This window comes from Rhipicephalus microplus, chromosome 3 (assembly GCF_043290135.1).
Source record: "Rhipicephalus microplus isolate Deutch F79 chromosome 3, USDA_Rmic, whole genome shotgun sequence".
In the NCBI taxonomy this organism is placed as follows: Eukaryota; Metazoa; Arthropoda; class Arachnida; order Ixodida; family Ixodidae; genus Rhipicephalus; species Rhipicephalus microplus.
The window spans coordinates 217119784-217146996 of NC_134702.1; the positions used below are offsets into that span (position 1 = coordinate 217119784).

Here is a 27213-nt window from a genome sequence, read left to right on the forward strand (position 1 = left end):
ACCAATCATGCCTTACCTAGAACAATTTAGCACAAGATCGAGTCATGTGCTGCGCTCAAGGAACGTGCGTAAGAAGTCAACTACATCATCAAAATAGCACAAGCAGATTTGTCACTTCGAACAACGCAAGATGTTGTCCATGAAGTGCTCGAACATGGCCGGTGCATTATACGGGTCGAGTAACATCACATCAAATTTGAAAAGTCTGTATGGTGTTAAGAATACCATTTACTCGTTATCTTCATTGTGCATCGGTATTTTCAAATATCCCGATGTCAGATCGACAGACGAAATATAGGAAGCCGATAAAAGGCAACAGATAGCATCAACGATTCGTTGAAAAGGGTATACGTCCTTTCTGGGGATGACGTTGAGGCGACGGCAATCAACGCAATATTTCCACGAGCCGTCTGTCACGTTAACCAAGACAACCTAAACTGCCCGTGGACTGCACGGTTCCTGGATAAAATTTTTCTTTATCATGTCATGAACTTCGTCAATGATAACCCTGCACCCCGACGGTGACACGCGGTATAGTTTCTGCTGTATAGGCGTATTACATCTGGTATCATTGTGGTATGTATACGAAAAGGGAAAAATGATAGCAGACATTACTTCTGGGCACAGTCAAACGCTCCGTATTGTTTCGTTAGAATACTCGCCAGTTCACGACGCTCAGTTGTGCTAGCGCTTCTTCATCATGAACAAAATTAGGAATTATTGACGTGCACATTGAGTGAAATAGGCTCATCCGGGGAATCATGGCGCTTTTCAAGAATTGCAAGAAAAAATACTTGATGTTCATGAATCACCGTAAGTTTCAGACCCTCCGGCAGTATTGTGGATTCATCAGAACTGTTGATGGTCCATAAGCTAGTGCACCCTTGAATAACTTGCAGTGAGTAATAAGGTATCAGAACATTCTTCTTCGTGCAGCTAGGGTGTATTAGCTCTATGATGGCATCAAATGTTTTATTGCAGCGGCAGGGAAGCATGCGAGTCGGACTTATTTTGCTGACAAACGTGGGATGACTGTATTCATGCATACGCAAGGGGCATTTCCGTGACAATGCGGGTATTCAATAAACGCTAACGGAATGCCCCAATCTACGGTAATTTCTCCCGTTCGGTAGTCGACATTGACACCGCAAAGCATTATAAAATCTATGCACAGTATTACGTCATGCGTGGTGTGAGGAAGAACTGCAAACTCAGCGTCAAACAGGTTACCACCCTACCTAACTTCAACACTGCATACACCAAAAGGATGTAGGGGCTCACCGCTCACTCTACGAAACGTTTCCATACAGTAGCAGCAGAACACCACGTTTGGCGTTTAAACTCGAAACTCAGCACTGAAATAGTTGCTCCTGTGTCCACTAAGAGCATAGTCGAAATGCTGTCTATACACACAGACACATCATTCTTAAGCTACAAATGAATTGAGGTATTTCCCTCGAAATCGCAGAATGCCCAGCGATCTGACCTGTAATGGCCGCGTTGAATAGTTTTCCAGAAAGGGCCATGGATATCGGCACCGAGGAAACGGCGAACGACTTCCCCGAATAGCAGCCGGTGCTGTCAAGCTGCGATGGGAGTCCGGAGAGGCGATGGATATCGGCGCCGAGGAGACGGCGACCAGCTTCCGCGAGTAGAAGCTTGTGGCGTCAAGCTGCAATCGAAGGCTGGAGAGAGGGTTCGCGGCATCTGTCGTCTGTGGTTGGCCGAGCTTTCCGTGAACGTGTAGCCACTTGAACCACGAGGTCGCTCAAATGTAGACTTGCTGTACTTCGGCGGCTGGCGGCGATGGAAGTATCTCGCATTGTGGCCCTCGACACCACAGCTGTAGCACACGGGCAAGGATGTTCAAAAAATGCTTTTGCGGGCACTCAGCTTTGAAGGGTCGTCTTGTGAATTTCGAAGGCTCAGCATTATGAACTGTAGCTGTCCGTCGCTGTGTGCTGTGGTTGGGACAATGGTAGTGCCCATAGTGCTGCTCAGATGTGAATGTATCTCAATGCAGCCCCATTCTTACTAATTCAGTGTGGTCGGCAACGATCACTGGTGGTGGCAAAGCAGTTCATGGTGCTACTGGCGTTGAGTACTGCGGAGAAGAGGTGACGTCGGGCTGCCGTAGTTCTTCCCGCAAAATTTGCCAAATAGTTGAAGCAAGGTCTGTGGGCCGACTCGTATCAAAGCTAGCGACCATTGTGGCCTTTGCCAGTCACCAAAAGTCAGGTGCACTATGACGTGTCTTCAACGTCTCAAAGTTATGGCAGTGACGAAGAACATTCAAGACAGCGGTGAGATCTTCTCAATTGATATGTGGTGTTTAACGTCGGAAAAACCAATTTATGATTATGAGAGACGCCGTAGTGGAGGGCTCCGGAAATTTGGGCCACCTGCGGTTCTTTGACATGCACCCAAATATGAGCACATGGGCCTACAACATTTCCGCCTCCATCGGAAATGCCGCCGCTGCAGCCTGGATTCGATCCCGCGACCTGCGGGTCGACAGCCAAGTACCTTAGTCAATAGACCACTGCGGTGGAGCCGATGAGACCTTCTCAACCTATCAGAAAGTTTTAATCATCTTCAGTGATACTCTTGAGAAGACGTCAAACCTTATCTTGTTCCAACATTCGCGGGTTCATAATTTTGAACAGCTTGAGAACTTCTTCACTATACGTGGTGCACGTCTCCACAGGAGTCTGAGTTCTTTGAGCATTTGTCCTCTCAGCGCGTTTTTGCTTGGAGTCCGAGTCACCGAAACATTTCTTGACTTCTTCAACAACGCGGTGCCACGTTGCTAACGCCTGTTCGTGATTTTCAAACCACATGAAAGTGGTTTCTATCAACAATAACGCTAAATACTCCAGCTTAGAGTTGGTGTTCCAGTGGTTGTAACGGCTATCCTGGTAATAGTGCTTCAGCCACTTGTCATTATCTTTTCCTCCTCTTCCAGCAAACGGTCATGATTCCATGTGAAAAGATGCATACGACACGGATCTAAGTGTGGTAGAAGCTGGCCCTGCGTCTTGTTCCTCCATATGAAGCTTGAAGACAGTCATCGGTGAGAGACCAGCAAGGTGACGGTTCCAGTGAAGTTAAAACGATTGTGGCTTCGTGGTACGTTCATGCCGTGTACTCAGCACCTCCACCACCCTGTCACGTCCACGAACGGAGTTTATTGAGACGCGACACAGGGGTAGCTTCAGCGGCCCTGAGTCACAATCGAGACTGTCACGATTTCAAGGCACGTCCTCTTCCTCCTCATCTTTCTTGACCGTAAAGCCACTACACACACGTGTAAATACTCAAATTGCAATAGTAACAATATCAGAGAAAATGTACAACCAGGCGCATTTACCAGGCAAACTTTCATTGGCATAGCCTCATAGCAATTTTATAGAAGGCCACTGATGCTTTTTCGCGCATCCTGGATAACGTGCATTTTGAAATTTATGAATAGAATTCTATATGCTTATACGCTTAATGGTGCTACACTGATGCTATAAATTGTGATAATCTTGCAGTGATGCGTCTACTTCAACCTTACTAACTAGTTCCTTTAACACCGTGTATGTTTTCAAGAGTAACTTCCTTGTATGTTCGCTAAAGCATGAACCACAAGCACCATTCAGTGTGCCTAATATTTTCATCGACTTTTCTGCCGCTCTTTTTTAATTAACGAACACTCAAGCGCCTGATGAGTGTGAGACTTGCGCAAAGCATTGCGACAGCAAATTTAATTACTATTCGACGAGTTAAGTTTGAAATAAAGAAATTATTAGGTAGCTAAATCTCCTCACCCTCCGAGAGGGATGTAACCAGCAGCAGTGATTGGCGGTGAGAATTAATCGTATCTGTGAGAAGGTAGAGTTGTTGCAAGGCGTTGCTATCATATAGCTCCTACGTAATTACAGCATTCTCAATGCATTTAAACAACGGAGAAGTCAAAATAATTGTTCCCACATCATTTATTCTCAGAAGTGAATATGCCATAGATGTCCGTGGCAAATTCACTTGTGACGCTCATCAATCAACACATTCATGAGGTATAAAGTAATCTCTTCCTGTCTGCAACCACACTGCGAGTTTAGAGTGAACGTTGCACTTCCGACACCTAATAGAGTGGGTATATTGCAGTCGACTAGCGTGCAAGAAAGCGTGTTCATTCTAAATTAGAGAAAAACGAGCTAGCCACCTTAGCCCGCACGTTTACACAGCCTGCAAGTGAGCAACCGAGGTGATATTTTGATTGTGCGGAAATTGCAAGCGCTCTTCCTTTTTACTGAAGAGCCAGGCAGCTTGACGACTTGTGTTAAGTGGTACAGCGTTATACTGTCACACCATAATGTTCATTATTTACATTTGCTACTGGACTGTGCTACTAGGTAAGGTTTCTTCATTTATTGAAGTACTTAGACATGGGGGTTTTTTACGAGCGAAGGACACTCTCAGTTCAATGTACCTCTTATCATAAAAGCCGATGTTAGTGTAAACAGTGTTTGACGGCTAAGAACGCCAACTCATATCGTAAAATGAAATATGCAGCTGTTTATTTGCTGCAAATTGTTAACAGTGCGGAAAACGCGAAAGGACGGAAAGGAAGATGACCGGGACAAGTGCTACTCCGCGATAGCTCCCGTTACGTCCCTTCACGTTTTTCCGCGCTGTCAAAGTTTTCTTGATCATTAAACGCCAACTTGCTCAAACTTTCACATGCTCTTTATTGCGTAACATGTGCCTCGAAAACACTTGTGACATTCACAGTGAAACCTTGGCGGAGAGTGAGCGTGGTTGTTGGATTCAGAAACGGAAGCTGAAGGGATTTTAGAATTGATTCAAATTTCGTGCTTAGGAAGGGCCGACATTATTGTTGAAGTTGTAATAATTATTTTGTGATTGCAGCAGCAGGAGCTTTAGAACAGGCGAAAGAAAAGAATGTTTTGCTCCTCCCCCACGAGCGCGCGGAAAATGTGGGCGTTCAAACACACGTCATCTTCGTTTCCTCTGGCCCGGAGCAAGTGTTTTTTCTAACCTTCAACAATAGCCTTCGTGAAATGCACATGACGTGCCGTTACCAGAACTGATCAAAGAGGCCACACTGCAGCAGTGCTGCTGTTGCAGATGACGTGGCATACCGAGAATGACGCCACCATGTTCGCTTGGCGTATCAAGAAGCCATTTCGTGCTCCTAAGTCATTTTTTAGGAAAGGCTTCAGCTTCCCTTTAATACATCGCGTAATATACCACACGGCCTTATCGTTCACCATTTGGTTATTTCAAGAATCAACTGATTTATGCGAGCTGCACGCTCTGTCTTAGCAGCAGTTCCTGAAACTATCTTATAGTATCCTGCACATTTCAGCGTGACCTGCTTATTGTGTTGGAACGCCTGTAACAATGGCATGTAAATGTATATAAAAGATGTATGCACGCGTGGCAAGACAACTTGTAAAGAAAATCTTCGAGAACGCTTGAGCTCAGATATCAAGGGCAGAGTGCGGTATCATAGTCGGGCCGCGTGGGCAATACCATCTCAATTCCTAGCCTCGATTAACTTCTCAGTGCGTGCCTAAGTAGGATCCCGAACAAACCAACGACTATGCACGTAACAATGGGCGTTTCAAACTATGTTAAAACGCCTACTGCAAGTACACTACAGACCGATGCCTACTAAGCCATTCTTGTTTGTTTTGTGAATCAGTTAAAGGCTCATGGGATTCAGTAACGCAATACGCGCGAACATGAACAGCTGTTTCTATTTATATTTCATTGCAGCTGATGCTGATTAGGTATGTCTGATTAGTTTGAAATGGGTGGGTTTCTAAAGCACCCACTGGCTGCGCAAATTATCTGTTCTGAAGCCGGTCGCAATAGTTGGCTTCTGCCACGCAATACTGCATGCGTTAAGGTGACTCCTTTCACTACAAGGTATTCGTATTGTGGATTTTCAACGGGATACCATTAAACAGCTCGCTTCGCAGAAATTCGGGCATCGGCGTCGGCGCCGTTAGTTGAGAGCGACAAACCACCATCTATCACCTGACGGAGAAATTGAGAAAGAGGCAAACAAAACAAATAACAAAAATTCCGCGTACCAGTGAGAGTTGAACCTAAGCTTTTTGTATGGCGAGCAGGTGCTCAACCACACAGCCATGCGTCGCTTGAAAGTATGGCTAAAACAACGTCCCTCACAAGGGATGACCATGAAATAATTCGTGCTTTACAACACGCGCGTGTGACTTATATGCTACACAATAAAACATGTAACAAAGCAGCAAATAAATGTAGTAAAAGCGTAAATTTACGTTGGGCATAAGAAAATTCAAGTGTCATAATGAGTTCGCGGTTCGAAGCCCGCCACCCACTACAACAGGCACGCACGTTAGCGCGCCTTGAGGCCTCGTATTGTGTGCATAACAAGCTCGAAAAGATTTCAGTCAAATAATTTCTCGCGATTTAGAGCATTCCACCCATTACACAGAATTCAGCTATTCACAAGTTTCACCGCCTATAGGGGGCGCACAGTGTGGTTTAATATGGCACCCACATAGAGTATCGGTTAATGTCGGAGTCGCTGAGCACATATGTGACCTGCACTGTTATTTTTTTCTGCTTTGAGATGGCTCTATTTATTATGCAGTCGCATATTATGCGCCACTTAGACGCTTCAGAAACTCGGACACGGTGCCTCGAAGAGGTCCTAAATTCCAAACACATCACTTGTTGTGGCGTGAAAGTCTGTAGCCGATATCTTTGACGCATTTTTGGAAAACGTCACAGCTTTGCTGCAAAAACGAATCAATGAAAGCGATAGCAACAAATCGGAAGGTCAGTGCCGAATGGCAAGCAGATCAAAACGTGCCCCACGTTTCTCACGCAGAATGCGGCACGAAACGTACTCGCAGGTACATATGAATGCGAATAAGCGTCTCAGTTGTTACTTCGCTTTGTCTAAAAAACGCACTTTTTTCGGAAACGAGGACTGTGCAACGACTGCAGTGTCCTTTGTGCGTCAAACAACTACAAAAGAAACGCTCTAGTGGAAGCACAACGCCAGCCAAGACGTAGATGCGCATGCCATGAACGCCGGTGCCCTATCGCTACTCCAATACTCTTTGAAAAAGATACGCTGGCAGACGCGGAGTGGCGTGACAGCTTACGGAACTTCTGAATATGCGAAAGGTTCACTGACACAAGTAACTTTGAACTTTTTCTGTAACAATGCAATAGTTCACAAGATAAGCTTCTCGAGTAACATCAAACGATAAGAAATATCAACTCTGTGGTTGAAGTATGGACTAAGGACAGTATATCGCTATCTCATTGAACTCTTGAAGGCGTAGCAAAAGGGTCAAGCGATTTCTTGCTCTGTAGTTTTTGAACGAAGTGACAATTTGTAGCTCACAACCATCGACGTTGACACCTACGACGAAATTTCAGCAAAACAAGCTCTTTGACGCTCACGCGTTAGAAGAATGATACCAAGAACAGGGAAGTTGACAGATTTTGTTGTCGAAAAAAAATAATGAAATCCCATAGTAATGTAATGAGGTTATATATAGTGTCTCCAGCTGTCTCCATGCTGAGTTTAAGAACTTGCAACACATTGTATGATGGTACGACTAAATACATATTGCTGCTTATTTTATTACCGTAGGTCAAAGTATTTTTTGTATAATTTTTAATTGCCAAATGGAGGCATTAGGTCTGGCTGACCATTGAAGTAATGAAGCCGATCAAGGCAAATCAGAGAGGAACATGTATATTAGTTTGCAAAACTCCTTATCCCAAAGTTTTCATGTTTTCATATGTTGCAAGCTAGAGCACAAGACAAAATACGAAAAGGAATCGGATGGGTGAACCACTATGCAGCCATTTCCTTCTTCGGCCTCTTCGTGTAGGCGATGAAGCGTTATTGGTACAACTCAATGCGCGTCCAGTTTTTGTTCCCGTGCTCTGCGGGATGGCCTTTGTGGTGCTGCTACATATGGAGCTGAAAACCAGAGATCGACTGTTAATCTGTACTAGACATGGCCAAAACGCCAGCAAGAGCAATTTCTTCACACATTAAATATTTCTCAACGCTTGGTAATGCTCCTCGGTAGCCGCGCACGGCAATGTCAATATGTTGATGCACGAACAATTTTTTCAGTGAGTACACTGCAGTAACGGAACGTTTCGAACAGAAACAATCATCGGCACGTGCGGAGAATATGAAATCAATCAACGTAGCGACACCTTTTCTTGCAAGCGACTGCTTCGACAGAGTGACACTAATCGTTTAGGAGAAATGGCTGGCGTCTTGCAGCGAAAACCGAAAGAAGACATCTAGATAAATAGGAAATCACATTCCAATGAAGGAGCTGGCCTCTGAATACGTCACAGCAGAGCAATACGAAGACCAAGTTGTACATACACTTGCGCTTCTACAGTGCCGAATCGTGGATGTATACAGCGCGTGGTAAGCTGTTAACGCTTGAAATTCGGCAAGTACACCCACGGTGTCGCGAATGTCGGCAAATAAAATTTCTAATACCAAACCCCTCCTACCTTAACAAAAAATGGAGGAGTTTAGAAGTAACATTGATTGATATGAGGGGTTTAACGTGCTGAAATCACCATGGGATTATGAGAGACGTCGCAGTGGAGGGCTCTGGAAATTTTGACCACCTGGGGTTCGTTAACGAGCGCCCAAATCTGAGCATACAGGCCTACAGCATTTGCGCTCCCACTGGAAAGGCAGCCGCCGCAGCCGGGATTCGATGCCGCGACCTGAGGGTAAGTAGCCGAGTACATTATCACTACACCACCGCGGCGGGGCTGCACTATCATCGAGAGTGGTTGGTTTTCAGGGAAAGGTTTGATGACAAAGTGCGTTTTATTGCGAGAGTGGATGAGAGTGACAATTTCCGTTACGTTTGAATATAGACGGGACCAGAAGCTTTTTCAGAAACCACTCAATTTGCGACCTCGAGCAGACGCTTCTGTGCCACATTCCAGTTACTAAAATACCGATATGGTAACAAAACGTAGGTAGAACAACACCCCCTACAAGCCTTCCAACACATTCATTGAGGCAGACTGGAACGGGACGTAAATGAACTATGCAATCTACACCATCAAGCCTGAGTGAATGTTCCTGGTATTGACGTAATGGGGATGCCGCAAGCAGCTTTTGTGTGAAGCTCTCTGAAATTTTGCTTAAAGCTTTGCTGCAAAAACAAAATCACGATTTATTTGCACCGCCATCGCTAAATAATGGAAGTCATGCTACGATATCGGTCGCTATGAGCAATAAAACTGCAACATCGTGTCAGTTGCTCGAGGGCTTGTTACAATTTTTACAGTTTACCTTACATCACGACGAAAGCCGAGGGCAATCAGTAACATAAGAATTGTCAGAACTAACATATCATCTTAAACATAATCTATCAACTTATTTTGAGCATACATTCCATACATAAACACAGAAATATGGTGTTTCTTCTGCAAGTCTAAAAGACATGAAGGGAGCTATGCGACAGTTCCGTAAAACTACTCCGCTGCTAACCGTAAAGTCGTGACTTCCATTATGGCCCTGGCGGTCACATTTCGGTGGAACAGAAATGCTACAAGCCTTTCTACTGTGCAAGGTCAGGGGTCGTTAAGAAACATGAGATCAACGAAATTTTCGAAGCCGTTTTTCTAAAATGATTCCCATAATAATATCGCTGTCTTGGAACGTTACACCTGATAAAAGATTGGTATCGTTAATCATATTATTATTATAGTAAAGAAACATATTATTATTATTATTATTATTATTATTATTATTATTATTATACCGTGCAAAGCCGCTTATGGCAGAGTTCAGTTCGGTGTGGGGCGTGAACACAATACTGCGCATACGCCAACCCTCCCCCACTCCTCGTGCGGGCAGGCAGTTGGCGCATTCGCAGAGGTTGAGTAGACGGTAACAGAGGGCCTTCTCACGTGAGCGCGAGGAGGTGGGATGAGGTAGAGTGGAGGATATCGTAGAACACTGCCTCCGCTTCGTTTCTCCTCTCCCGTTTATCTCAGCGCCACAGGCATCGGCTCGTATATATTGCTGGGCACCCCGCTTAGTTGCACTTTCCTAACAGCGCGGAACGATCACTTTGCGGCACACACATGGTAATAAACACAAATGGAAGGGGGGTAACATAAGCGGTACAAGATTACACACAACCCCACATATAAATGAAATATACAAGGAAACATGCAATTAGAAACAGCTAATAGAAACAGAAGTGAACAACAGTGCTGATTCGTATCCGCACATGGTTTTGTTTAGTGGGAGATGTTCCAATTATATTAATAGTATTATTAATATTACTAGTATTATTATAGAAATGTTATCTCTATTAGGAATATTAGTATTAGTATCATAAAACTTGAAGGGTTCCCAATTAGTCAATTTACTGACACCCCTAGCCAAATATTGTCGAAGACACACGCACACAGTGTATCTCATGCATGCAACAAATGCCTGCTGAAGGCATCCAAAGCCGAAAAAAAATTGGCAGATCCCACATACTGTGGGAATCGATTATCTGCGAAGCACGAATAAGGGAGGTTGATATATCACTTTAAAATTAGCACAACGTTACGAGGTAGAGTTAATTATGCCGTACATGACTTCTATGCCGTGATTATGTTTGGAAGGGTCGTTTACATTTGTCGTTTATTCAAGTCACGTGATACAAAATTAAGTATCATGTGACGTAATACGTGCAGTTAGCGAAACGGCCATGAGCATTTCATGAATGTAGCATTAAGTAATTGTTTACATCAAACTCATGTCGTGATAATTATGTTTGGACGTGCCATTCACCTTGGTTGTCTATTCACGCCATGGGATACCAAATTTTCTATATGTGCAGCTAGCAAAACGGCCGTGAGCACTCTATGAGCGTAGCATGTAGTCATGTTTTACAACACACGCATATCAAGATTATCATATGATGTTTGGACGTGTCATTTACCTTCATCGTTCATTCACGTTACGCAATACTAAATTTTGTATAAGGGGAGCTAGCAAAACAGCCGCAAGCACGCTATGAGCGTAGCATCTATTCATGTTGCACATGACACGCATATAACGATTGTCATGTTTAGGCGTGTCATTCTCCTTCGTCGTCTATTAAAATCAGGTGATACCATAATTTCTATATTAGGAGGTAGCGAAACAGCCACGAGCACGCTGTGAGCGTAGCATGATGATGATGTGTAGTGTTATGTGGTGCAAAGGCAATTTTATGGCGATAGAGTGCCAGGTCATACGATGAGATGTGAATAAATAATATGTTGGGTGGCTGGGTAAGGGCCTTAAAATTCCTCACACTAAAGTGGGTCAAAAATAGAAGTAATGAGGTAATGAAGGTGATGTGAAACGTATAGTAGAAATGGGTGATGAAAGGTTCTTATAATAAAAGCGTGTGTGAAGATATTTGGCACTAGTACAAGCGCCTCATCAGCGCCCTTGTCTCCAAGGGCCGCGAAGCAAGTGCTTTTTAATGTAGCCACTGCAGCAGCAACCTCCTTTGAGAGGTCGCGCTACGCAATGCCTGGGTATATAACATGTAGGAAGCGGACATCCTTTAAAAAAGCTAGCGCAGATTTATGAGTGAAAAGTGGTTCCCTATCGAGGAACATTGCAGTGTTTAATGGTATATGTTGTCGGTAGAGTAATAGACAGTGCTGTCTTTTTAGAGTGTCTGGATTAAAATGTGAAGATTTGTTAGTGCTTCACCACATCTGTCGCACAGTGGTGGATAGCCACTAGACAAAATATATGAGTGTGTCGTGTATGTGTGTCCTGTCCTGAGCCTTGTTAGTGTTACCTCTGTACGACGTGATTTCGATCCTGACGGCGAATGACCAAGGTGTGGCTTAATAACGTGTAGTTTGTTTTGTGTGTGGCTATCCCACTTGCTCTGCGTATATAACATGAGTAGTAGCTTTCGTTTGAGAGACGGTTTAAGGTCAAAGGCCGGGATCGATATGGGTGTAGTGGCTGTGCGTTCGTGGACGGATGCAGCAAGCTGATCCGCCATCACATTGCCTTCAGTTTCACGGTGCCCTGGCACCCAGCACACAACGACATGTTGTTTGAGTGCGTAGAGTGTCCTTAAAATAGAGTAAGCTAAGACGAGGACAGAATTTTTTTTCAAGAGTTTGCAGGGCTTTTACCAAAATTACGGAGTCCGCATAAATTACTTCGTTTTATAATTGTAATTGTTTCATGTGTTCAGCGACCACGAGTATCGCGTAAGCTCCCGCTGTGAAGATACTTGTGTCTGGATGTAGAGGGCCAGGATCTGATAAGGATGGGCCCGACACCAGCGAAGGAAAGATAATAGTTAGATCTAGAGGCATCTGTAAAGAACTTGGGGCGTGTGTATTCGCGTTGAAATTTCAGGAAGTACGTTCGGATATGAGCGATGGGCGCGTGTTTTTTGATTTCTAGGAAAGGCACATCGCAGCCTATAGTACGCCCCTGCCATGGTGGCGTGTATGCTGCAAGATCCATTAAACTGTTGTTCAAGTGACACACCAGTTTCTTCAGCTAGACCTTTCAGGCGAACTGAGTAGGGCTGCTTCATCGAAGGCCTGTTTTTGAACACAGTGAAGCTCGATAAATCATTATTAATGGATGATGAGGGGTGCTTCTTGTCTGCTTTCACCTTAAGGAAATATACGAAGGACATGTAAGTACTCTGCCGATGAAGCGACCACTCATTTGACTCAATGCAAAGGCTTTCTACGGGGCTGGTATGAAGAGCACCTGTAGAAAGGCGGATGTCCAAATGCTGGACAGGGTCAAGCATTTGCACAGCACTTGGTGCTGCACACTGATATATCATCGCCCTGTAATCAAGACGAGTGCATATAAGGCTTTTATGAAGATTCATCAGGCATTTTTATCACTGTCCCATATTGTCTATGGTAAAACCTCGAGTACAATCATTGCTTACAGGCTCTAGTTATTTTAGATGCTTAATGAGAAGAAGAAATGTTAGTTTTTTGTCTAAAATACTGCCTAAAAATTTTTGCTAGGATTTCACTGGTAGTCTATGTGTGTGCAGATAAATCTCCGGATGACAGATAGAAAAAATTGCTTATGGAGGAAAGCATCTCGCATCTGTACTTCTCTACGTAGCAGGTGGTTAATGGTGGAACTGCCTTTGTGAAACCCACACTGGTACGGATCAAGTAGGCTGTTAGTTTCAAGGAAGTGTGCGAGTCAGCAATTAACATTTTTTTTCAGACAGTTTGCATAAGCAGCTCGTAAGTGCTATGGGCCTGTATCTCGTAACGGAGGATAGATCCTTGCCTTGTTTCAAAATTGGAATAACAATGGCCTTTTTCCAGATCGAGGTGATATCACCGGAAAACCAGGTGACATTGTTGAGGTAATTGTTTTGCGTTTCGAGAGGTACGTTCTCCAACATTCCATAGACTACAAGGTCAGAGCCCGGAGCGGAAGTGCTGCAGCAGTTAAGAGATGCCTGTAGTTCAGTTTGGAAGAATGGTTGGTTGTATGCCTCCTATTTTGTACGTTTTGTATCTAGTTTTTGATTTTCCACTCTTGTCTTATACCATTGGAACTCTTTAAAGTAGTGTAATGAGCTGGGAACTTGCTCAAAGTGTGCTCCAAGGTGGTTTCTCTGGTCTCCCAAGCTATAACTTGTGCGTCCACAAGAGGGAGCGCTTATGCTTGTGTTGGTTCCACCTTTCTGACCCTGTTCAAGACCTTACCCTAATGCGTATATGATGCAAAGCCAGATAAACCTTCTTCCAGACTTCTATTCTTGCCTGTCTGCGCATCCTCCTACCCTGGGATTTTATGTTTTTAAAACTTGTCAGATTCTCGGCCGTCGGTGATTCTCGCAGCGATCTCCACGCTTGTTTTTGTTCTTTACGCCCGTTTCGACACTCATTGTTCCACCAATGAACACGTCGTTTGCCGGATAGTCCATTTGTATGAGGAATACATTAGGTGGCAACGTCAATTATGAAACCTGAAAAGTAGTCTACGGCAGCCTCTATGCCTATTGCGCACAATCCTATACAGGTCAGGAGGGTAGCTGTTTGAAAGTGTCCCCAAGCAGCTTTTTCAGCGAGCCATTTGGAAGCCTGTGAAGGATATTCATATGATATTTGTGTACTCAGGACTGCCGGAAAATGGTCCCTTTCATAAGGAATATTTATGGTTTTACATATGAGTAAAGGTAGGAGTGATGGAGATGCAATGCTTATGTCTATTGAGGAGTAGGTATTGTTAGCGAGATTGTAACATGTACGCTCTTTCCGGTTCCGGAGACAGGCGCTGGAAGAGAAAAGGAACTGCTCGATTAGGCGACATCGCGCGTCGCAATAGGAGTGACCCCATAAAATACTATGAGCATTAAAGTCCCCTAGAACAAGACTTGTTTCGGGAACTTCATTTATCAAGGATTCGAATTCATGTTTGTGCGGTTGAAAATGCGAAGGTATGTAAATAGATCAAATAGTGACGAGTTCGCTTAGAAGCACCACTCGTACAGCCACTGCCTTAAGAGACGTTTGGAGTTTTCAGTGTTTACAATTTATTCCTTGCTTAACTATAACAGCCACACCAAGGTCTTTCCAGAAAATAATGTAACTGCGTAGAAACTTGGTGTGCTTATATTTTAAGTGTATTTCCTGCACATACAACCCTTTTGGTAATTTTTTGGAGAAGTTCTTGGACATGATCGAGGTTTGTAAAAAGATCTCTGCAGTTTCACTCTATAATCAGTGTTTGCATATTGGATAGAAAGTAGTGCTCTGTGTACGAAAATGAAGTGGCTGTTTAAGGGGAAAGTTGTAACTTATGTAGCAGGGCCATCGTCAGGGCCTGTTATATGGTTTTTACAGAGTGCTGCAGGAAGTCACGCCGCACTTCTCGCACCTGGGGTACCGTGTTTGTGTTCATTCCCTCATGTGCGGCATTGGACGCCCGCGTACGCTGGTGAGACGTGATCGATACACCCGACGACCCTAGAGTCATCTCAGCCTCTGGCTGGGTAGGTGGAGCAGGCTTGGCTGCCTCCATCACAGGGCGGCCGCCACACCCGATGGCTCACTTTGCGTGGGCCTAGGTAGTGATGGAGGTTGATGCGACGCTGCCCCCTGACGCGCCGCATCAGTGCATGTTGTGCCATGAAAAGCCGAATACCTTCGGCGTGCTTCCTTGAAGGAAATGTTCTCGCGGATCGTCAGTGTAATAATGTCTTTTTTTTTCTTTTTTCACTGTGGACAATAACGTGAATATGCCACGTGCTCTCTGTCACAGTTTATACTGTGAACAAAAACGAGAATATGCCACGTGGTCTTTGTCACAACACAGCCCAGCGAGGGGACGCTACAAAATTCGTGAAATGAGAAACATGCAGATGCCAGCCATACACCGCTACAATAACCTAATGCGCGTAGGCTAAGGTAGGCTCGTGGCACAAACTTAACCTAAGCCACCTATGAAAATGGGGAAGTAACAGAGAGATTAGAAGACAGGACAGATGAGAAAGAGGACAGGAAAGAAAAAGATCTGAGAGGGAATAGGAAAAGGCGACTGCCGTTTTCCCCTGTGTGGGTCAGCCCAGGGGGGCCGTTTCCGTGAAGCCAGGAACTAAGGGCTGTGTTGCCTCTGCCGGGGGGCCTTGAAGGTCCAATCACCTGGTGTCGGCTGAACCCCCAGGATCCTCTTTTCCGCGGAGACGGCAAAGCCACGCACGGCTAGGCGTGGGAGGGTGTCGAAACCCCATCGTTAGCGTGGGTACGTGGTATTGCTACACATCAAACGCCTGCTTATGCAGACGCCCCTGCGGGGTGTGAGCGTAGCATGTAAGCATGTGTCACATGACACGCAAATCAAGATTATTATGTTTGGACGTGTCATTTACCTTCGTTGTCTATTCACGCCACTTGATACCAAATATGGTATATGTAGAGCTAGTGAAAGGGCCGCGAGCGAATCATGAGCGTGGTATGTTGTGATGTTCTTACATGACACTTACGCCATAATTACCATGTTTGCACCAGTCATATATAAACGTCATCCATTGATGTCACGGAACACCAAATTTTGTATATGTGAAGGTAGTGAAATGGCCGCGACCACATGATGAGCGTGGCATGTCGTCATGTTCTTAGATAACACGCGCCTCATGATTATCACGTTTGCACAGGTCATGTACCTTCGTCATCCACTCACGTCCTGTAATGCGAAATTTGGTATATGTGAAGCTAGCGAAACGACCGCGAGCGCACTATTAGCATGGCGTGTAGTCATGTCTAGTCATAATCTCATAATCAAGACATGCATTTCATGATTTCCACGCTAGTGTCTGTCACCTATGTTCGCCATGTAGTCATGTCATAGCATACCAGTTTTGCAAAATTTCGTGCACACGAAACCACGGTAAGAGCAGCAAGGCCATAAGATGTAAATCATTACATTCATGACATACATGTCATAACTTTCATGATACGACTAGTCAGTTACGCACGCTATACAGCCATGTCAGGACATACTAAGTAAGGAAATGATACCATATCGAGACTGCCAGCAGAGCTAAAAGTCATAGGCGCTTAGATAGATAGATAGATAGATAGATAGATAGATAGATAAATAGATAGATAGATAGATAGATAGATAGATAGATAGATAGATAGATAGATAGATAGATAGATAGATAGATAGATAGATAGATAGATAGATAGATAGATAGATAGATAGATAGATAGATAGATAGATAGATAGATTTGATCAAGGTCGCTAAAGTTCGCTAACAAATGCGTCGCGTTTACAACGCCATTTGCGGACAACGTTACCACTCGTGTGGCATACGCTGAGGCTTCAATGAGCTTGTTTAATGAATCAGTCCACACGAAAAAAATTAAACTGGCGAAGTGATAACAAAATAAGAAGTGGAGCATAGTAGCGATTGGCACTGTATTGGATCAGCCACAACAAGGAACTCTGGGGAAAAGGATCAAGCGGTATGCGAATTACGTTCAGCGGGTAGGTATGGGTATTATTATGAAATATACATGAGCAACACAACATTATTGGTTATTGCGATTCTGTTAGATTTTCGAGGTTATTGGCCCATCCGTGAACGAAGAACTGCTCTCTTCTTGAAACACCTTTCCGGATAGTCAATGTCTTTTTGAAGTGCAGGTAGCTGAATTTTGCTTGTGGGCGAAAAACTCGATTTTAACGCTAGCTTCGTCACCGCTGCTGTGCGCTTTTTTTTTCATGCGGAGTGATTCAGCATAAGTCACGAAGTTCACCGTAAGCTAGACTGCTTTATTATGCGAAAGGTGCATCGGCGGTACTCTCACTTTCATTGGGTGTTTGATAGGCACTGAGGTAGCTTCCTTAGTTTTAAATATTAGTCGTGCCAAAAGCATAACCAACCAAACAAACAAAATACGTGTTATATAGCGCGATAGAGTAAACGACGGCTCGAGCAGCTTACACTTGCGTGGACGAGAAGTGGCTTTATCACAGCCTGTTAACTCCAGGAATAAACAATTGCAAGTGAGCGCCTGTCCTGTCTATGTGTTTCTTCTTCGTTGCTTTTAACACACTTGACAAGATACTTGACCAGACGGAAAAAGAGTTCAGTGCCGAATAGTGCTTCAAATTATTTCCCTGCTGCTTCGGAACAAAACGACGAAACGTTTCACACGCACGTACCTCAAGTCCAAAAGACGAGACCAAAAGGGCACTTTTTGGAATTTAAGAATAAGTACTGCTTTCTCAAGGCCCGTGAGAACGACATCAAGTCGACGATTGTGTTCTTCAAACGTGTGGCCGAAGATTACAACGTCATCAAGATAGCAAGGACATACTTCTCATTTTAAGCCACGGAGAACTGTGTTCATAATGCGCTCAAACGTGGCTGGAGCGTTACATAGGCATGACGTTAAATTCAAATAAATCATCTGGAGTTATAAAAGCCGTTTTTTTTTCGTTATCGGCAGAGTGCATAGAGATTTGTCAATATCCCGATTTTAAGTCTACGGAAGAAAAGTACGAAGCAGAGTGCAAACAATCGATAACGTCGTCGATGCGGGGCAGCAGATATACGTCTTTTTTGTAACTGAGTTGAGCCGCCGGTAATCTACACAAAATCTCCAAGACCAATCCTCCTTTTTTACAAGTATAACTGGTGCTGCCCAGGGGCTAGACAACTTTTGTATAACTTTCTTAGACAGCATTTCTTCCACCTGCTCAGATATTAACTTCACGCTTCGATGGAGATACTCTGTATGGTCTCTGCCAAATGGGATGGGCGGAACTAGTATCAATCGCATGACGAGTGCGTGAAGTTGGTGCTGAGAATCTACGGCTAATGACTGCGAAATCAAAAACGGATGCATGGTTGGATAGGATCCGAACTAACGCTTCTCTCTTTTCTGGCGATAGCGACTTATTCACCACATTCATTAGTATGTCATCACTAGGACAAGCCACATCAGACACATTTTTCTTTTTTCTGTCGTCGCTAATGACTGCAATGTTAACATTGCTCCTGACGTCGAACTCAAACACAGCCAGCCTCATTCCACAAGACAGTACAATCGGCTCGAAAAAGGAGTTGACCACCCATACCAAGGCTTTGCCACTACTTGCAGAAATCACGCTGTGCGGCACAACCACATCCTTCTTCGCGCAGTTTAGCTGGATTGGGTGAACTACAACGCCAAAGTTATCTGCTGCGATACCACAAACATCCACAGGCACTTGAACTATTGATTGGGCCGATAAAACTATGTCATCAACGACTGCGATGGTCTGTTGTCATCGCGTGGGCACTTCACAAAAACCACACTAAAGCTTCGCTAGCTGCGCAATCCACAGTGGCTCCACTTTCTTTCAAAAAGTATATCCCTAGGATAACGTCACGAGTAGAATTAAGAACTGAAAAATCTGCCTTAAACAATTTAGCGCCGAAAATAACAGTTGCAGTACAAGCTCCCACTGGGCGCTACGGTAATGCACTGACAGCACAAAACGTTGTCTGGCTTCCCCAAGAGAACATCACTTTCTTGCCAAGCTGAGTCTTCAAATTTCTGCTCATGACGGAAACAGTTGCTCCTGTGTCGAGTAACGTGGACGTAGGGACACCATCTATAAGAATATTGACCCTATTTGGTAGCATGGAAGCTGGCGGAGGCATATCTGTACGCAGTGAAAAATGTCCGGTGACATCACCTCCATCGGCCGCGGCGTCTTGTTTCCCGGCGTAGGAGGAGAAGTGAGACGCCGACAACCTGCCCTTACGAAAACGCCATACATGGCCCATATATAAGTTATATCTGGCCACATATAAGCATATATGGCAGCATATGTGGCCACATATAAGCATATATGGCAGCATATGTGGCCACATATAAGCATATATGGCAGCATATGTGGCCCCATATAAGCATATATGGATGTATATCTGGCGGAGTCGGTTCATGTATGGGGTTATATACAGCCATATATGACGCGGTTGGCCCATATAAGGAGTCAAATCCGGTCTTAATAAGGCACGGCCACACCATATATAACATATCGAGTGGATTCTTATAAGTGGAAGTGCTCTCTTATTTGGGATGAACCACGTATATATTTAGCACTGTGATCAGACTTTTATGCGAATTGTAATATATAACAATTTGTACACAAAGCTGACCTGCTTATTTTTTATAACAATAGAAGTAATAATTATATATGTTGTTTCTGCCAAGCAAAAAAACTGAAATTTCAGGTCAGCTTTGTGTACGTGATAGTTGCAAATCAGTTGATTGCATATATGCATGCAATCGTGTAATTTAACTCGTACATTTTTCATGGCATTTAGGTTTGAAACAATAAGTTGCAATTAATACGACGTAAATAATGTATACAAGAGCAGACATGTTTTACGAGGAAGGAATCGTGTCAAGTCACAAAACGTATTGAAGCTTCCGAATCTCGTAATTATTATAGAGCAATCGTATATAGTATTATGTAAAGACGAAATGCATGCAACTTATATTGTTCACAATAATGCATTGTTTAAAGTGGCACCAAGAAATTGTAATTTCAATGCACTTTTAGCTTCCACATCGGTGGACAAAATTTCTGATTATTTGAAAGTTTTGATTGCTGTATGCTCCCTTCGTATAACAAGATTTCAATTAATCCTTTAAGCCCTCATCTGCGATTGCTTTCAGCAGCCATTCACTATAATTCCATGTGCAGTGCCATGTTTAAGGGAGTATTTTCAAAAACAAAAAAGAACCTACGTGAATGCAACTTGCAGGCACTATTATGATTACATTCAAGATGGAAGTTGTACTAATTTATTGCAAAAATACATCTTGCGTTTCCTTTGGCTACGTATAAAGTTCCTGGCTGTGCACATAGTAAATTTATCGAAAAGTTTATAATTGCACTAGTGAACAATTAATTTATTGTAATGTTTGGAAGCGTCAAATTAATCTCACGTCATAGACATGTACGTTAAGAAAGGTGCAACTGACTCACACGTGATACATATTTTTTGGACCATGTAATGAAATGCTGAAGCTTTATAGCAACATTTAACGTAGGCTGCCGAATTCACAAAACTTCTATTTTGTGTGGGTGTGTCATTACTTGGTCGAGGTCACTAATGCGCACGTGCCATCATCTGGATTAGCCTAAACATTGCCTTGCGACTACAAGTAGTATGACACATTTTTTGCGGGCTGGCGTGATACCTAAGCCAAACTCTACATTATGTAAACAGCCCCTTGCTGTGCAGGCGCGTAACGATTCAAACTGCTTGCGAACATATCCTTTCAACACCAACACGGTAGTGCACTTACTTATAAGATATGTATGCCGGCCGGTACATACCCACCAAACTGCGCAATTGCACACTCGCGTATAGAGATTCATGGGCACCCGGACACTAGCATTTCATTCAATGTGGCCAGATATTTTCGGCCATGTCAGAATGATATGAGTGTATTATTATTATTGTGATTATTATTATTAATATTATATTATTATTATTATTATCATCACTATTATTGTTGTTGTTGTTGTTGTATCTCGCAAAACGTCCAATGTTTCAATTCCATATGCTGTCAATACTGTGTCGTTATGTGAGTTTTATGATATCAGTTATCTTGGTGTTCTTTTCGATAGCGTGCTGAATTTTTTCTACTTGCATTAAATGTGCTGCCATGCGAGGCTTTCATTCTCTTCCTGTTGGCTCAACATCTCTCGAGAATCTGGTTCTCCTACAGCCTTCTACAAATTGTACACCACGATATGTCGTGCTCAACTTGAGTACATATGCATATCTGATTTGGAATGGCCTTGCTAAATCCAGCAGTAGCGCCACTGAGTGAGTCCAGAAAAATTTCATAAGCATTTACCCCCATCGTTTCACTAGAATCCTTTCCACACTGCTGGAATATTATATTTGCCATCAGTTAACGGCCGGCAAAATCACGCTAAGCTGTTATTTCTTTACTAGCTATTCAGGGTGAGATATTCTGCCCTTCTCTGTTGTAATAATTTTCAAACTTTGCGTAAGTTATCGAGAGAGAATCGACCGTTGTATGTACCTGCCAGCTTCTTTCAACACTCTATCCTTTACAGAATACCGAGTTTCTCTAACGCCAACTTTCTTGATTCGTTATGTTGTTCATAGTCTACAGTCATTTTTTTTTTGTCAGTGAGGGCTGCCCTGTCCTAACGTAGATTTGCATATGCACAAATTCTTCCCTTTTCTCTCTTTCAGGAAGCCTTCGGAACGGTTTTGCATATTCCACATTATTTTGCAGTCCCATTCCATGAATATCTACTCTTTTATTTGTTGTTCCCATTGTGCGTTGATTTTTTTCGACTGCTCGTTTTTGCTCTTCTCATTGATTTGCTTTTCTGTGGACAGTCTGTAATGTATTGTTTATTTTTGTTTTATTTTCGCGTGCGCCAGCACGAAAAACTCTGTGGTTGTTCTTGGATACGTTAAAAATGACTGATTGATTATTGGTTGATTGAATATTACTATTATTATAAAAAATCTTTGCAAAATAAGATGAAAATTTGGCTGAAACGCGTCTTCGTAGCCAGCGTACACGAAGCAGCGATTTCAGCTCCACGGAATGCCTGTCTCAAAGGTCTTGCACGTGCAGCTTTCTGGGCCCGCGGGAAGAAGTTGAAGTCCATTGTCTGAAAAAACTCGTCTGACTGCTAGGTTGCAAGGGGTGCGCACAGTAAAAAAATACAAAAAAGGGCGCCCGTTGGATGGATGGAAATTTGAAGAAAGTTGTTCGAAAAAGCGCACGTAGGCACCCTGCAGCCCTGCCGTGGCCTACACCAGTCTGTCGACACAGCAGGAAAAAGAGTGCCACGGCCCATTTCAAGTAACGACGAAGAAAATAGTTTGCACAAACATTTAGTCGTATGGTAATAACATTGCGTCAATAATTGTTAAAAAATGAAACGTCGTTCGCCAATAAGCTCAGGAAAATTTAGTTCTAGTGAAAAGTGCGTAAACCAGTGATCTCAAGGAGTAATGTAATGTACATTGTGATGTTCATTGTCAAGCCTGCATGCACTGTATCCATCCGCGCCATTGTTGCTTTTTTGCCCGCCGGAGTCATGGGTGCCATGCTGATCGAGTTTGTTAATTTTCATTCCTTTTGCTCTTATTTCGTGTTCAACTACTGCTCCAATTTACACAAGATAATCGCGCAGCTCTCAGGAATCTACTTCGCTGTACGTGGCGAAATTGTGGACGGATGTGGAAGTGTTTTTGTGTGCGTGTGCGTCTGTACGCTGCTGGATTGGCGATCGTCAACTTTTCGTGCGAGAAAAAAATGGATACCCATGCTTGCGGGCAAGCGTTCCTTCAAAACTTCTTCCTAAAGCAGTACGAATGGACGTCGTGGTTTTGAAGTGTGAATAGGTTATCAGGACTAACAGGCTCCTTGAAATAAAAGTCTCGGTTAAATGCTAAGGTAAGTTCTTCATTTTTATTACCTTCGCACGTTGTTCACAAATATTATGATAACTCGAAAACATAGCGTATTGCATGCTTGCTGAGTAAATAACTTCATGCTAATCGTGGTCACGTCATTGGGCTATTTTGTGTAAGCGATATGACAACACTTTCTTTTTTTTTTCACTTGATCCAGACAGTTCTCTATTTATTCGAAAAATCTACGCCAGGAAAATGTTGGTTTCGTGCCATTGTACTTTTCATAAACATATTGATGTAAATATACTCGTGTTGTATTTTTCTCATTTTAACGCTTGAGGAAATCCAAGGATAAATTACAAATTGCGCAATTACAAATAAAAAGAGTTGCATATCTCCAACTCCAAGGGTGTCATGAGATTTATGAGCCCACGTTTGAATTTGTCTTGCGTTTGAATTTATCTTTTTTGTCTACGTTCCACTTGTTTTTATATTTACGTGTGTTTTGATAAGGACACGCAGTTAAAATTTTGTTGCTAGTTTTATTCTTCAAAACATGGTGCTATGTCACGGATCCAAATGGAAAAACTTAAGAATAGCCCGTAATTTCGTTTCCGCCATCTACCAACAGGGTGATATCAGTGTAAATTTGACTGGAATGCGTACATCACAGGCGACATTATCGTTACTGATGTCGCAACATCGCGTGGTTATCTTGAGGAACTGCGCATACCCGCATACATAGTTACACAAAATAATGTGACGTCACGTTTTAATCCGTGAGCACTGTAGGTAGTTTTACGCAAGCCGACAAATAAACTGGTATGATGCATTAGGGCTTGCTACTGTGTGAAAAAACTGGGGGACCGTTAAGCTCCGTTTTTCATAGTTGAACGTGATAGCAGTATCGATCCTGTTTCTTGTGCGTAATTCAATCACTTAGTGTGTACTCTTTATTGCATGATGCTACTTGAGCAGTTTTAATTGTGGAATAGTACTGTGTAATTTAGAAGGTTGAAAATGTCTCAATGAAGGTTTCGAACATGGCTGCATTTTGTGTAAAAAAGGGGTAACATAGTTTAAAGAACAAGAAATATTATGTAATTACTGAGTTGCGCGAAAAAATTGAAATACAAAAGGAAGACACCTAGATGCAGCACACACTGACAACTGAAACATTGTTGGAGAAAACAGACATACGTATATATGCGGTTACGAGAACACGTGCGGTGAAAGAAAAGGATTAGATGAGCAGACAGATTGTATAAATGATGCGCTTCCAGGAAAGCTACCTCAGTAGCAAGCAACATAAGTGAGAGTTACGTGACACATGAATCCCCAGCTTTGTTTATGAAATACGCCTCTCCGATTTCCCGCGCTATACCGTGTCACTGAATCTCGCTTTAACTACCGTATTCCAAACAAGGGCGCGCAGCCACACTCTCTACAATATGATGATTGGTTAGAGAATGGTTGTTAATTCCTTTAGAGAAGCTTTGTGATCTACAATCATATAAATAAATTCTAAATAATACTTCCCACATGACAGCGCAGTGCCGTCCATCACATGATGTCCACATTGTGAAAGAAAATGATCAGATGTCTGCTCATCTAATCAATTTTTTCCACCTCACGTGTTGTCGTAACCGCATACATATGTCTGTTTTCTCCAATGAAGTTTCAGTTGTTAGTGTGCGCTGTGTCCAGATATCTTCCTTTCGCACTTCAAATTTTTTCGCGCAACTAAGTTAAGATGAAGTACCAACTCGCCCAGCAGAACGTGCTTCTCAATATAATGTGTGTAAAATGTTTTAGAACTTTATGCACCCACTACGCAGTCGTGAGGGAATACGTGCAGTAACCAGTGTGCCTTTTGTAATGGTTGGCTGTCTTTAGACCACGAAGTCACGTTGGTAATAACGTGTTGTGATGCTTGATGACAATGCACGCTTGTATCATGCAATATAGCAGCGATAATAAATGTTGTGTTGTGAAACCTGTATGCAGGATACATGTATTTGTTAAGGACGAGAGTTATTTTCCTTGCATTACAACAAGAGGAAGTTATTCATGCTTTATTTCTAAACAGATGCATAGCTGTGTGGTAGAGCACTTGCATGCCATGCAAATTGCCTGCATGATTTCGATCATCACTAAAACCCGAAAATTTATAATATTTGTTTTATTTGCATTCTCTCAATTTTCGAACATTGACAAGACGATTTCTCACGGAGAGCCACCGATGCCTACGCCGGAATTTCTGCAGAATGAGCTCTTTACCACTGTTACGTTAATGATGCATTATTGGCAAAATGGAAAGCGGATTACGTTTACAAAGTACATTTTTAGTGTCCAGTTGGCAAGAAATATTGTTAAATGCCTCCGTTCCCACGCGCACAGAGACCTATAGACACCAGTTTTAGCAGTCGTTCTATAGGTCATTAGTCAAAATACTTGTACATAACAAGCTTGCATACCAATCACTTTCGACCGAACTCCTTCAAACTTGATTATCAACTCATTTAAAATATTCAATCCACACGCAGTTCATACGGTCAATAGCAAGTCAATATTTCGTTTTGACTGACTATGGACGCTCCATTGACACGCGAGAAAAGTTTTAAACAAACACACTGTGAAAAATATCTTTACGAAACTCAAATTGAGTTCTTTTATGCTATTTATTTTTGTCAAGTCGGAATCGATAAAGCGGAATATTTACTTGCACCGTACTATGTCTCAGACCGTGTTGATCATTGGTTCAAGATAAGAATAATCACTTGCAAGACTGACGTGTTTCAAAATGATATTTTACCAAAAAAAATTACAAGATGGAACCAGCTGCCTTCTAGCATTGCCTCTACACTCCAAATATTTGTTTTATTTCATGTTAGAAATGTTCCGATTTATATGTTAGAACATGTTCCGATTTATATATGAATTTCTCTTGCAGATTGTGATTCAGGTGACTTTGATTATTTGTTTGGCTGACTATGTATTTTTGTATTCTACTTTTCGTAAATGCTCCCCCAATGTAATGCCAATTGGTGCTGTGGGTAATGAAATAAATAGATAAATAAAAAGTGTCGATAAGTAAGCAAATAATTTAAGCACAAAAAATGTATTTCTTCAGGAAAAGTGGACTAACAGTGACATGTGCCCACCACAAACTTTAAATATGATGCCAAGTTACATTCTAGCAGTTAGTTGTTAGAATACCTTATGATATAATGAGGATAACTTAATTGAACAAGAATGTTCAGGGGGTATGTACTGCTTTTGTTTTGGAGATGATAGTGACTGCATGCAGACCTTTCAACAAACAAGTATATTTTTAGCTGAAGAATGATTTGAGCAGCTATATTTTTTGCCGGTGACACAGGCTGAACTAATATAGATGAATCATTTGAATGGCTTTATATAAAGGTATTCATATAAGGCCATATATGATAGCATCCATATAAGACCTTATATGGATGCTTCTATATATATAGCCATATATGGCCATATACAGCAACACCCATACATAGAGATATAAGGCCCATATATGGCTATATCAGTATTTGGACATATCAGGTAATATACGGCCCATATATTGGGATTCCATATATGGGACAGATATGCCCAATTCCTGATGTAGTTCTATATGGGGATTTTTATGTAAGTCCATATATAGGATTTTTGTAAGGGCGGTGATGGTGACCGATGCTGGCGGGAGGAGGCTGGTGGCGTCACACTCCGCACAGAAGCCAGCGAATCGCTGCGAAAGATCTGTTGGAAGTTGTTTGGTAGTAGCCGTTGGGTGGCCAGCGATAGTTTCTCCGAGTACTTCCGCACCGTGAGGATGCCGGGGGTCGTTGATACTGTGGCAGAGGTGACCGATGCCGCTCTGAGCAGAAGCGGGCTATATGTCCACGAACGCCGCAGTAAAAGCGCACAGGTGCTTCACGCCCCACTCGCTGCTAAGGATGATCAGCTTTGATCAGGAGCTTTAAGGGCCTCAAATGTTCGCCAATGTCCGATGGTGTCATTGGCCAACTGCAAGTCATCCTTTCCTATAAGGTAGTGATAGATATCCTCCGCAATGCCCTTAAGGAGATGCCCGACCTTATCCTCATCAGTCATTAGTGGGTCCACACTCTTGCAAAGCTTGACAACTTCTTCAATATACATAGTACATGTCTCTCCAGGGACTTGAGCA

The 27213-nt window shown here is 42.9% G+C and overlaps 1 protein-coding gene across 2 annotated transcripts in view; it reads left to right on the forward strand.

The window, feature by feature from the left end:
- Positions 1-4195: 4195 nt before the first annotated feature.
- The window catches only part of LOC142803497 (venom metalloproteinase BumaMPs1-like), a 234723-nt gene continuing 211705 nt past the window's right edge, over positions 4196-27213 (forward strand). Inside the window, exon 1 of one of the 2 annotated variants that reach the window (XM_075888615.1) lies at positions 4196-4397. In XM_075888615.1, coding sequence (XP_075744730.1) covers positions 4358-4397 — 40 coding nt within the window. In that variant the 5' untranslated portion in view covers positions 4196-4357. The remainder of the gene's footprint in view (positions 4398-27213) is intronic. The other variant, XM_075888617.1, reaches the window with a different exon arrangement.